The sequence below is a fragment of the Egretta garzetta genome, unplaced genomic scaffold (genome assembly GCF_000687185.1).
Source record: "Egretta garzetta isolate BGI_Z169 unplaced genomic scaffold, ASM68718v1 scaffold94, whole genome shotgun sequence".
Taxonomy (NCBI): Eukaryota; Metazoa; Chordata; class Aves; order Pelecaniformes; family Ardeidae; genus Egretta; species Egretta garzetta.
In genome coordinates, this window is record NW_009259683.1 from 708,314 (window position 1) to 720,764 (window position 12,451).

Genomic DNA, 12,451 nt, shown 5'->3' on the forward strand with positions numbered 1-12,451 from the left:
AAGAGGGAGGGAGAGATTACATAGGAGATCTTCAAAAGTACTCAAGACGACACAGGATTTGCACTGCATTTATGTTAGAGAGTCATTTGGGAACCTCTGAAATTCCACCCATCAAATTTTGCTTTATTTTGGTATTTGCAACGTCTCTGCCTTGTCTAGCCTGAGTGCACAGTGTTCAGTAGTATATTGAACCTTTTCTTTTCCTCACTGGGAAACCACTAGGGGTTGAAACACCACCCAATTTATGACCGAGGCTTCCCCTGGCTGTTCCTCTGTGGCAGCAGTCAGTAACATAGATGAAGACCTTTCTGCCTCTCCCAAGTCTTGCACCAGCTAAGCAGGCACTAGAGAACAGGATCAGTCTCCTGTCTTTTCCTCCCTTTCCTCTCTAACTTTTTTCGTCTTTAGTTTCCAAAGAAACCACGAGATTGTTCACCGTCTTGTTAGTTCCCCTTTCCCCCTATACCTTCTGAACCTGAAAGCCGGTTCCATCTGCCTGTTCATCTGTGTCACAGCGGTAGATATCTCAAAATATGTTTCTGTAAATTTAGAAAAACTGGTAACGGGGGGGAAGAGAGAGAGAAGGCCCACTATAACGCTCTCCTCCAAGGAAAACCTGCTCGAGCTGGTGGCAGCCTGCAGGGAAGTAACTCCCCAGCACAAGCTGCCCTTGCTCACCCAGGTGGACAAGGTGGGAGGATGCCAGTGAAGGACAGGAGACCCGGGGTCCTCGTGACGGGGAGGATGGGATGGTGCCAGACACCTTCTTAGGGCACTGGGCTTTCTTGACTAGTTCTGCTGCTCGTACGACGACTTGCCCAGCACACAGTCTGAATGGAGACTGGGAAAGCGGGTGAATGGGATGGTACTAACAAGAAGTGCAAATATCGTCACCAGCAAGACACGGCTAGCGTGCGGTCTGGGCTTTGGAAGCAGGGCCTAGAATAAGGTAACACAAGTATGTCTAAAAATTATCTGTGTTTTCTTAGGAATCTACTTGCATGTACTCCTTCCCCCGATGTACGTAGGTGAAATTTCACCTCTGGAATCTGATGCTGATGTATAAATACCAGTTCTGCTGACTTAACTCCCAGATCTTAATTTTTCCTCTTGGCTTTCAAGAGGGATGTTAAAAGACATAATTTTCACTGCTACTTTTAACGCTATTAGGAAGAGACTGTCACAGGAGAATGTGGATATATTAAAGACTGTTGAATTACAGGGCAGCATTTAGATGGTAAAAACCTCTACAACATTATTCATTGCTTTCTAAAAAGAAAACTTAGGTACTTGTGGTTCAGCCTTTCTTGCCAAAGTCGTATTTACTGATGCTAGATATTTCCTTGACCTGTCTGTACAACGCAATGAAGCAGAGCAAGAAAAAAAAATGCAGTGCCATACCAGAAAGGGCTCTATTCAGTCTTTAAAAATGCCCTTGTAACACATTCTCCAACCACACGGAATGCCTTCACGCTTCCTCTTTTTATTAACCTTTGTTTTGTCCTTCTGCTCTTAGTTTTGCTGTTGCACATTAGCATGGCTATATTTGGAGGCAAGATAAATTAATTCGTTGCAAACCTAATAAGAGTTTGATCTACGAAGACTGCACAGAGAGGGGCAAAAAGAACAGCTTGTGCCACTTTCTTGCACAGGAATGCTGCATGCATCATGGGAAACCATCAGCGTGGGTGGAATGCTTTAGCTTGTTTGTCAATGTGAAATATTTTGAATGGTGTCATTGAATATAGCAAAATCCTTATTTTCACAGGGCAGATAATCCCTTGTGTTTTCTTAAACAATGCACTAATATGGTCCCTTTTTGGCAGACAAAGAGAATAATGCGGGGCTCATTACTGTAGCCCTGCGACGGCAAACAATTCATGTATACAGGAGTGCAGTGGAGGCAAAAACGTGGATAGCAGAGGGTTTATATAAATACTTAAAACCGACTCTGAAAGTGGCACAGCTGCACTATACATAGTTTGTTGGGACCTGTAACCTTATGCATCTGCATCCAGGGGACCATGAAGCTAAGGCGATCTATGTGTTTTCAGGTTTGGCTTAGGAAAAAAATTTTAATTAGTTCAAAGTAAGCTGCCTTGAATTACCTCCTATTTACCATGGGGAGAGAGGAAGGAGAGCCAGTATGCAGACAGTTACCATGGAGCAGGTGATATATATATATATATATACACATATATATATATATGTATGAAAGCTTGTTACCTTGTGCATGCTCTTACCTTGCAGTAAATGAGCGTGCTACTATTAGCAAATCTGAGTCATTTTAGATCCCTTAAGGGATGGAAAAAGCTCATTGTGTATTTGAGTAAATATAGCATGCAACTTTGCTTGCACGCAAACATCCCCTTCCCTTTCTGGCTTGATTTCACTTGCTGGTTGGTTGTACCACCAATGCGCGTTCATTTCCAGAATTATTCCTTTGGCTCCTGCTTCTGCCGTGTGATCCAGCTCAGCATGAAGCAAAGAAGTAGGCTCAAGATGTTAGTACTTGACTATCTGGTGTTCCTTGGCTGTTCTTCCAAAAGGGTATGTTTGGGCAGGCCCGTTTGCAGCACGTTTGGCACAGAACTGGTACACGGGGTGGTTGGAGTTTGGGAAACCCGGGGGAAGAGCCATATACCTTGTCCTATCTTGAATGTGGATGTTATTATAGATTAATTTTACAGGCATAATCATGTGCTCATATATTAGGTAGTTGTATTTACACAGCGTCACTATTGTAAATAGCTGGTGCGGTGACCTATGCATATAGCCCTTCACGGGGATGACAGGCAAGGTTGAGTCCAGGTCAAGTCACTCTGGAAAACAAGCACTGAAAGCCATTCTGGGGTAAAGTTCTGCTGTACTGCCAATAATTCTTACAGTGGTGCTGTGCTGACACCAGTTGAACTTGCCCGCTTGTTTCAAAACAGGCTTAGAGGAGGGTGCTACAATGGAAGATGTGTATTTGGCGTCGGTGGAGACAGACCGAGGCGTGAAGGAACAGTTGCGGCTTTATGACACCAGGGGTCTGCAGGAGGGCGTAGAATTGCCAAAACACTATTTCTCTGTGGCCGATGCCTTCGTTCTCGTGTACTCTGTGACCAGCCTTGAAGCTTTCCAAAGAGTTGAACTGCTCAAAAAGGAGATCGACGTCTTTAGAGACAAAAAGGAGGTAAATGCATGGTGCTTATCGGTATATCAGTGATAGGAAGTTAAGGTTGGAAAGCACAGATTTTGGTTCTGTAAAGCTCTCGTACAAAGCGAAACGAATGTACCCACAGCCTTGGCCAATCCAGCAAAAAGCAGCTCTCTCATGCTGGGGAAGCCTAATTCACATGCCATGCAGGCCATGCAAAAGAACGCAGGGTTGGTTTTTTTTCCCTCCTTACTTCCTCCACTACAGCTAAAATTCAGTTAGCTGAATGCACCAGCCAGGGCACTTAGGACTAATAAAACATATGGTCTACAGCAGTGCAGTTCGTATGTTTTTTTAGATATTGTATACGGGAAGTCAAGTGCATAGAAAAATATAACGAAGGGCATTATCTTTGTTTGTTTTGTATTCATGTACTTGATGGCTTACAAACTAGTGTAATTGACAATGGGTCTCCCAGACATTAGTCAATTGGCAAAGCGGCTTTAGTGTATTTTAACAACCATATTGAATCAATTCAATTGTGTGAAATGACTGCTCTATTTTCCCTTAGAAAGCAGCTAGTGTTTTCAGCTGACAGTGTTCCAGCTTAGCTAAACAATTATAACTTGCATGTGGCATTAGCATTATGGCTTTTCTTACAGTATCTTTATATTCCCAAGTAGTTTCTCCTGTTAAATGTCTTTAGCCTACAGCTTTCCAAATGTCTGGTTTATGCTGTTGTAAAAAAAAAAAAAAAAAAGGTGTGTGAAAAATTAATTGGATAATGGTAGGGAGAACTTCCCAAAAATGTAACTTGTTTAGTCCTGACAGCACACAGGGTGGTGGAGGAAGGCAGGCTTCAAGTTTGACAGCAGCCGAACGTGCAGTCAGAGGAGAGGTATGTTAGCTACTAGGGCTGGTGTGAGCTCCAGACCATCACGTATATCAGGGATACGGGAGTCAATCGTAACTCCCCTGCAGGGCAAGGAAAGGTGGATGAGCAGGAAATTTTTCCCAGGTGCTGTGTTTCATGAGGGCTCCGATTTGTTACTTTACAGCATGTTGTAATGCAGAGGGGGAGTCGCAGCCCCAAGAGGACCCGTGTCCCTCTCTCTGTGTCTGAGCTCTACCAGAGCCCTTCTCTCTCATTGCATGCAGGTATTTTAGAAAAAAGCCCATTTGCTTGTCTTCTGGGAGAGTTTAAAGTTGTGATCTTGACTGAGGATAACAGTCAGAAGAGCAGTGCCCACAATAAGCTGGTTAAATCAGTTTTATTCCTGTGATTTCTAGTCCATATAAAATGTGCTTTGAAGCAGGTAGAAGATGAGATCAGGAGTCCTACCTCAAGACAAGCATCAGAAGGCTTGCAGTTTGCATTCTGCTAGAGTGCATCCTTAACTGAATTAGGGATGCATCTCCCCGACATGGTGCTTCTGAGCTGGCAGAACTTCACCTTGTTGAGTGGCATAGCCCCCTGTTGTGGGGCAGCTGACAGAAAGCACTGATGGCTCGTTCCTTGCCTCTGCTGGCTTGCCAGCACACACCCTAAAGCCTGGCCAAATTTTATACTGAGTAGAGGTTGTGTTCTCTCACACTGACAGAGCTCAACCATATGTAAAATTCAGTTGGAGCATGCGGTAGATTCATATGAAGATAATAGCTTCTTTCAAAGCCTTCACAGAGGGAAAAACATTTTTTTCCAAACACCGTGGATGGGCTGCTATTGAAAAGAAAGGAAGCCTCAGACCTCACAGGAACAGGACAAACATCTCTAGCTGGAAAGAAACAGAAGACACGCCAGAGTTAGCCTGACGAACTGGAAAGAGCAAGCAGGTGTGGCCACAGCAAAAAACCCCAAATCAGCAGCAAGAGAGGACTTTATCACTTGATCTGTGTCAAACCACTAGTGTAGAGATGAGACCAGAGTTTGACTAAGGACCTTGAACTATAAATATAGGCGTGGTTTCCCCTAAGAGCTGATGCTGGTAAAACATTTTTAGAAAATGGTTAACTTAAAATAGGCAGGAGCAGTAGCTTTAAGTGGCCAGCGCTACATTCAGCACTTCCTAGAACTGAAGTACCAGGCAGGCCACCGAGCTCAGCTGCACCGTACTGTCTCGGTCATCCAGAAGTCACTTGGTTGATCCTTACAACTGAAGGTCTGACTTGATAAAGCTGTGCTGCTCTGGTTAGCTAACCGGCTGCGCTTGAAACTGCTTCCAAGAGGATGGTGTGGGTGCTTACCTGGCCCTTTTGGCGACAGAAGACTGTCGGCTTAAGTCCTTCTAGTGGCTTTACCGTCCGGGGGGGGGAGTGGGGGACCAGCTGGGCTGGGAGCGGGGCTTCACCGCTCTGCTGGCACAGGCGGCCTTCTGGCAGCGCTGGCTTTAGCTGTATTCCGGGCTGGGGCTTGGGAAGAAACAAAACACAGCTGGGCAAAATCCACAGCTGTGAGGTCCAGGCTTTCTCTGCTGCCATGCATTTGTTCCTCTCTCAAGCGTCCACTGCTCTGACCGACTCAGATGTCATGCTCTTATCATTTGTCAGGGGTAGCTCAATTGCCAAGTAAATGGAGAATAGTGCTGTTTAACTTTGGCTCTCTTGGGTATTGTTTCCCTTTAAGCAATTGGGGCGGGGGGGGGGGAAGGGGGATGAAGGGGAAGTCCTGCATATCCTATGATTAAAACCAGCTCCCAGCCCACAAGTAGATGAAACTAATTGAAATCCCAGACCCTGACCTTCCAAACTACACGCATCTTACCTTGTGCCAGCGCTAAGTTAAAGAACAGGTTTGAACTGCATTGCTACTTGCCTGCTGTTTGAAAGCACTGTGCGTGGTGGATGCTTTTCGTACAAAGCTCACCCTTTTGTTTTGTCTGTAGGTAACAGTTATTGTCTTGGGAAACAAAACCGACCTCCTGGACCAAAGGCAAGTGGAAACAGAAGCAGCACAGCAATGGGCAAGAGCCGAGAAAGTGAGACTGTGGGAAGTGACTGTGACAGATCGGAAAACACTGCTTGAGCCCTTCACCTTCTTAGCTAGCAAACTCTCCCAGTCCCAGAACAAATCAACATTTCCCTTGCCAGGAAGGAAGAGCAAAGGGAATAACTGTGATAACTAAGCTACCTTAGCATTGTCTGCTGCTGCCAGGTCACAGCCTAGGTCCTTTCTGTGCCATTTGCTTCTCACAGTTTCACTTAAAGCAATAATCTCATTCAGCAATAAAATCAGCAAGCATATGGCTAAGAGGTATCCTTTCTTCTCACAGACTTGGCTTGAAAAAGTCACTGGGGGTAAAAACCTTAAAAAGCACTTCATAGGAGGAGTTATCTTGCAAACAAAGGTTACAGAGGAGACAGGGGCAGGTGGACACCTCTATAGCAGGGGCTTTGACTATGCCATGGTGAGGGACAAAACAAGCTTATCATTAAGCAGCAATCCCCCTGCAGATCTATAGCCTCCAGTCACAAATAGTACTAGCTGCAATAAGCATTCAGTTTGGAGAGATGGTATGTTTGAAATGGCAACAGTCCTTTTACCTTGACCTTAAACAAAGCCACAGGGCTTTTTGATGCTGCAGGAGGCTGAGGTCAGCTTGTTGTTGCCAGAGAAGGGTTTGGGGCAAGAGGAAAAACTACCAGCAGATTTGGCTGCTGAAGTTCTACTGGTGTCTGGAAGAAGGAAAAAAAAAAAAAAAACAAACCAGAAAAAAAGAAAAAGAAACAAATCTTGTGGGAGATACTAGAACAGATCTACCCCGACATGAAGCTTGTCAGAAAAGTCTGGCAAGCAGTGCTTTCAGCTCAGGAATTTATTTGTACAAACCAGAAAAGCTCTCCGAGCACTCATTAATTTAACTCCAACCTGAAGGACAACATAGCTGTTCGTGGTTTTGTTCTAGCATGTCCAGTACAAATCAGTCACATTTACATAGGTGATAATTTTACTGAGAAATTATACAGAGCAATTTTGTATGCAGGAGGTACTGCCCGGGCTCTGCTTAGTGCATTGCATAATACTCCTACCCAGCCGTTCAGCCAAGCTGCAGTAATCCACCCTCGGTACGTAGCTACAGGCCAGATAGCAACTGGCATAAAGCGCTGCATTACCTTGTGAGAGGGGGCTAGGGAGTGTAGGAGGCTGCCTTTTGGGAATATCCCCATGGCAAACGCCAAGAAATACCTGTACAAATGGCCTCGGTCTTAACACGCTGCACATGGTCCAGCAGCAGGAGCACAACTGCGTGCGCTCTATTGACTCTCTGTGCTGCAGGAATCTGCTGTCCTAGGTCAGCCTGTCAGTAAACTAAACAAAATTGGATAGAGAGGGACAGAACGAGCAACTGTTCCCAGAGATAGTGGCCAGTTTTTGGCCTCTAACCACCTCTCCTGCTACTTGATACTACTAGCTTTTCTTTGTATTTGAAGACAAGAGCGGGGAGAGGGAGTGAAGTACCCAGTTCCCTCATTTTCCACCAAATTAATGTTGTTTTGAACCAATATTGAGAATTTCACTGTGAGTCAGCAAGCCCATGAGCAATATTTGCACTGTCATATCATAACTGCTAAACAGTAAGTGTGCTTAATGATCACAATTAAGCCGTGTGCTTATAGCGTTGCTCTTCCCAAATACTGACAAATAAAGTCCGTCAGCATTACTAATGTCAGAGCAGCAGTACAATTCACTAAAAAATTAAGCAGGTATTCCTACCTTTATAATGAAGGCAGACGAAACTGTTTATGTGCTTTGCTCAATATAGTTTGGATTGCTGTGGCCAAGGGGTGAGATAAGAGAGCAATTATGAATGAGCAAGCTCTTGTAATGCCCTGCTAGAAACATACAATTGCTTCCATTGCAACACCGCAGCTGAGTAAGCGCTATAGCACGACCTCCCCCAACCTGGCAGGCAATAGTCACTGTCCCCAGCGATGCTGCGGAACAACACTCCCTCCTCACTCATTTCCTACTGAACACATGTGTGCCCAAGGCTTCTCCCTACGCAGAAGACTCCGCATCTGCCTGCGTGCTTGGGAAGCGGGGGTGACTTCAGAGCAGCAGCAGGTCACCTCCTTGCTGCAATCTCTCGCCAAGGAATTGGTGATGTTCCTCCTCTTCAGCTCTGCAGAACCCTTCTTCTGGAAGGAGCTCGATTCAGCTTTGGATCAATCAAAGTAACGCAAGACCTCGGCTAAACCGCACGTCTTCACCGAAGCTGACCCATGAGCCAAGGGAGTGCAGGCTGACAAGTCAGAATTAACTTAAAATGCGTGGAGATGGAAGGAACGGAGATGACTGGTTCCTCTCCAGTTCTGCACCCTGCAGACTCGGTGCCAATTCCACTGCCAAGACTGATGTCACCTGTACGCTGCCAGAGCCATGTCTTGCGAGATCAGCCTGCTCACTCCCCTGGACACTCGGCGCTTGACGATGTTTTAAGACAGACAAGAGAAAAAGGGATCTACTGAATGACTAAGGCCATTTTCCAGAGAGGTTACGTGAGGGCAAACACGGTATCTTCTATTTGGTTAAATTCATTAGAAATGAGTTTAGATCATTTGGGGCATTCACATAAGCAACCACCACCCACTGTTCCTTTCATAAGCTTATTCCGATGCTTTTTAAGCACTCAAATAAATTTTTCTTAATACCATAGTATTTTATTGAAAAATGATAAATTTTTCTTAATACCATAGTATTTTATTGAAAAGTGATGGAAAGTGTAGCATCTCCTCTGCAAACAACCTACACACGGTGGCTGGTACTGAGTCGAAGTGAAACTCACCGTAGTACAAGTTTTACATAGGGTTAATAAGTAAAGTACAGAGTATAACGTGGTAACTAAAGGGCAGGGCATGTATTTTTTTCTTACTATTCCACTGACTCAAAACCAGTCCTAGGTCACTGGGATCACCTACCTACTACAGAGCTAGACAGTCCCTTCACAAGATAATGGAGAAAAATTATTATGAAGTTAGTAAACCGAACCATTGTTCTCTGTTCCTTTTGAACGTCTATCCTGCTGAGTACACCCTGGGCAGATCAGTCACCCCAAATCAGCCCCCCCCCCCCCCCCCCCCCCCCCACACACCCTACAATGTCGTCTGCCTTAATTTGGCATGTCCTGGTAGCACAAAGCACGTAGCCGACAAACACCAACTGAGATTAAGCCATTTACCGCCTCACTCAGTAGAGGGGAGGAGGAACGGACTACCAGAGATGCTCCTGGTGTGATATAGCTATATACAAATACTTTTCCTAGGCTGAGCCAAACAGCTGAGGGAGCTCATACACCAAAACACGCGTTGTCTCAAAAGAAGGCAGTTCAGCAGATGAGGCTAACACACCACTCACTACCCACGACCACCCAGCAAAGGAAGGGTACCTCCAGTTAACAGATTCCTTTGGACCAAATTAGGTTTGATCTATATATAGATAGGAAGCATATACATCAAATATATACGGAATTCATTTTTAAGTACCAAAATAAATCTGAGAGCACAGATGACGCTACAGCACTCGTAAGAATGTCGCAAGGCGGAATGCCTGCCGTGTGAAAATCAATCTGTACTTCCGGCCTTTACCTTAAGGGAGTGGTTAAAAATGCCATATCCACAGCTAGCTGCCCTCTTGCCACACACCTCAACGTAAACACCATGTCTCTAGGAGATAATCTTTGTAGGTAGTTAAAGGATCTACAGATTAAGTCTCCTTTAAGGTGTCTTCTGCTAGCTTACCAGACACGATTCCTTCTCCTCTTCCAAGTGGGAACAGACCACTCCATCAGATAAACCACGAAGATATTCTCTTCCTCCTTTTACCTCCCCACCTGTTTCCCTTCCAGATCTCTTACACTTTTCCAGTTGTACTTTCAAATAACGTGCCGGTCCCGAAAAGCCAATGCTGTGAAAACTTAAGCTGTAAGGTAACTAGCGTGGACTCTGTGGCAGGTTGCCTCCTCGTGGGCCGCGCCAGCCTGCGTAACACTTACACCGTAAACTGCTGAAGAAGTCTTGGCTGTCATTCATTGTAGCTTGCCTAGAAGTGTCTTCCCAAAATAGCAGCAGTCAGTGCGCTCACCTGCAGAACTCCCCTGTCCTTATCCATACTGTAATCCTCAAAGCGTACTGGGAGGCACTGTTCCAGCAAAATGACATAGCAAGGCACTAAGCAGAAATCTTTTCTTCTTCTTTTTTTTAAACATCTTTTTATTAGCACAGTAACAAATGCAGACTTAAGTAGCCCACAACATACAACCAATCCACTGAGTGACTCCTATTCCACGCCTTACAGTTAAACAGCTTAAGGTATTTCACTACAGGTTACCGTAAGTCCTGATTAAACCCTTTATTCTTTTCACAAAGATAGATTGGCTTATAAAATAATACATTAACTACTTCTCATTTCATATATGAGGCCATATATCCACCTCTCCGTATCACAGATCATGAGATGACAGTCTTTAAAAAGGATTTGTTAAATACCAATGTGCCCTCCATAGGGGAAAACAATCCCGACATCTTTTTACAAAAAAACCCCAAGAAACCCAACCCAGAACAAAATAAACCCCTCAAACCAAAAACAAAACAAAAAGCAAAAACAGTGTGTAGAGTCTTGAAAGGACTTTTACATAAATGCCAACGTATGTACCTGTACAAAATTAAGCTGTTTTAATCTTTTACATATTGCAAGCAAACTGAAAACCAAAGAAGTCTAAGAGGTTTACATTCTTCTCAGTACTATATGTGAGCTAATATTGCTGAACTAATTACAGTCTTAAAATATGCTATTCCCAATCCTAGCTGTCTACTGTAGCAAGATACCTTAAGTTACAACAACAAAATCTTAGGAAATAAAAGACTGAATAAAATCTGTTATAGAAATACCCTACTCTTTACCAGCACCCTCCCTCCCCCCACCCCTTCAAAATCATAAGCAGCTCTTTCCATCACAGACAAATAACGTAAGAGTTTGACGAAAATCCCATTTATGTAGCGTATCTTTTGGTCCATTGTCTGGCCATTCTGTCATGCTCTGCTCTGTTAGTCATGTACTGAGTGGCAATACTTCCAACCAGGGGGTCAGCTGAAAAGGAAAGAAAACAAAACCACTTACTTCAGAGAAGTTACTGAATAAAAACTTAAAAATAAAGCTGAAGTGTGAATTTAATACAAGGGAATCACCCAGGTAAGGTACATTGCACCAACCTAAATATACTGAATTGATGGCTTGCGTTTTCATTGATTTGTGTGTATTTATGCTGATGTACTAATCTATTACTTAATAAAGAGCGAAATGCCAATTAAAGTTTTCAGGAGTTTAAAAGACAAAAATCCTATAGTCATATTTTGCATTAATGAGGACTTTCGCCAGTTCATGCATTTCAGGTTTATTCTACCCCTTCTAAAAGCGCCTGGGAAACACTCGTTGCTATCTGTACTTGTATGAATAGAAACCTGCATTCTAGGGAAGATCAGTTCTAAAGGAGAGGTTTTATTTTTCCAACGAGTTTATTTTTTTTATTATACATAATATAGTGTGAAATCTGGTGTTTCTCTCATCTTTAGACACACATCAGAAGACAACCTGTAAAATTGACTTTGGAAACCAAGACAAATTCCTCTTAACCGGTGTGGATAACGGGTGGGTTAGAGAAGCAGCAAGGACTACTCGTGGCACAGTTGGTCACTGGTTTTAAATGGATGATGGAAAGGCTAATCCCCTTGTTTTCCGAACTACGTTTGTGGCTCTTCTTGCTCTGTTACTGAATTACTACAGTCCTACAGAGCAGGGAAGAGTGTTTAACCCTTACCCAAACCCAGACTTGGTTTGGAAGGGGAAGTTTTCACGTGCAGGAGGAGGACCGCCGCTTTCCTCGTGGGTCAGCCTGAGGAGCGGTGAACAGCAGGCAGGTAGGGTGTATCACCTCCACCACCTCCAGCCCCTCTCCGGCTGTCCTGGAGAGGGAAACGTGCTGCGCTGGAGGCCAGAGCCGGGCTGGCCGAAACCAACACGACGAGAAGAGGGCCACGTTATTTGGGTGCCGGGGGGGGTGCGAGGCGGCTGGTGTGGCCACGCAGGGGACTTACCCGGGTTGCAATCTGTGAGGAGGGAGCAGATGGAGAGGAGAACTTTAGAAATGGTTAATGCTGGACTCCAGTTGTCTTTTAAAATGTCCAGGCAGATGACGCCTTGGCTGTTAATATTACAGTGGTAGATTCTTGTCCGAAACGTTACCTGCGAGAGAGGGGTATTAGCTGGAGCGCGGGGTACCTACCACACGCCATGCGGTGAAGTAAAAACTGACGGGG

The 12,451-nt window shown here is 44.6% G+C and overlaps 2 protein-coding genes across 4 annotated transcripts in view; one reads left to right on the forward strand and one right to left on the reverse strand.

The window, feature by feature from the left end:
• Positions 1–8,792, forward strand: part of NKIRAS1 (NFKB inhibitor interacting Ras like 1) — a 13,709-nt gene extending 4,917 nt beyond the window's left edge. For 2 of the 3 annotated variants that reach the window (XM_009638627.2, XM_035894110.1), the window contains 2 exons: positions 2,937–3,178; positions 6,025–8,792. In XM_009638627.2, coding sequence (XP_009636922.1) covers positions 2,937–3,178; positions 6,025–6,264 — 482 coding nt within the window. In that variant the 3' untranslated portion in view covers positions 6,265–8,792. Of the gene's footprint in view, positions 1–2,355; positions 2,551–2,936; positions 3,179–6,024 lie in introns of those variants that run through there. The other variant, XM_009638629.2, reaches the window with a different exon arrangement.
• Positions 8,793–9,255: 463 nt separating this feature from the next.
• LOC104126119 (ubiquitin-conjugating enzyme E2 E1) overlaps positions 9,256–12,451 on the reverse strand; it is a 46,948-nt gene continuing 43,752 nt past the window's right edge. Inside the window, exons 5-6 of the mRNA XM_009638630.2 lie at positions 12,230–12,377; positions 9,256–11,225 (exon numbers count right to left, since the gene is read on the reverse strand). Of these exons, the coding sequence (XP_009636925.2) occupies positions 11,128–11,225; positions 12,230–12,377 (246 nt within the window). The 3' untranslated portion in view covers positions 9,256–11,127. The remainder of the gene's footprint in view (positions 11,226–12,229; positions 12,378–12,451) is intronic.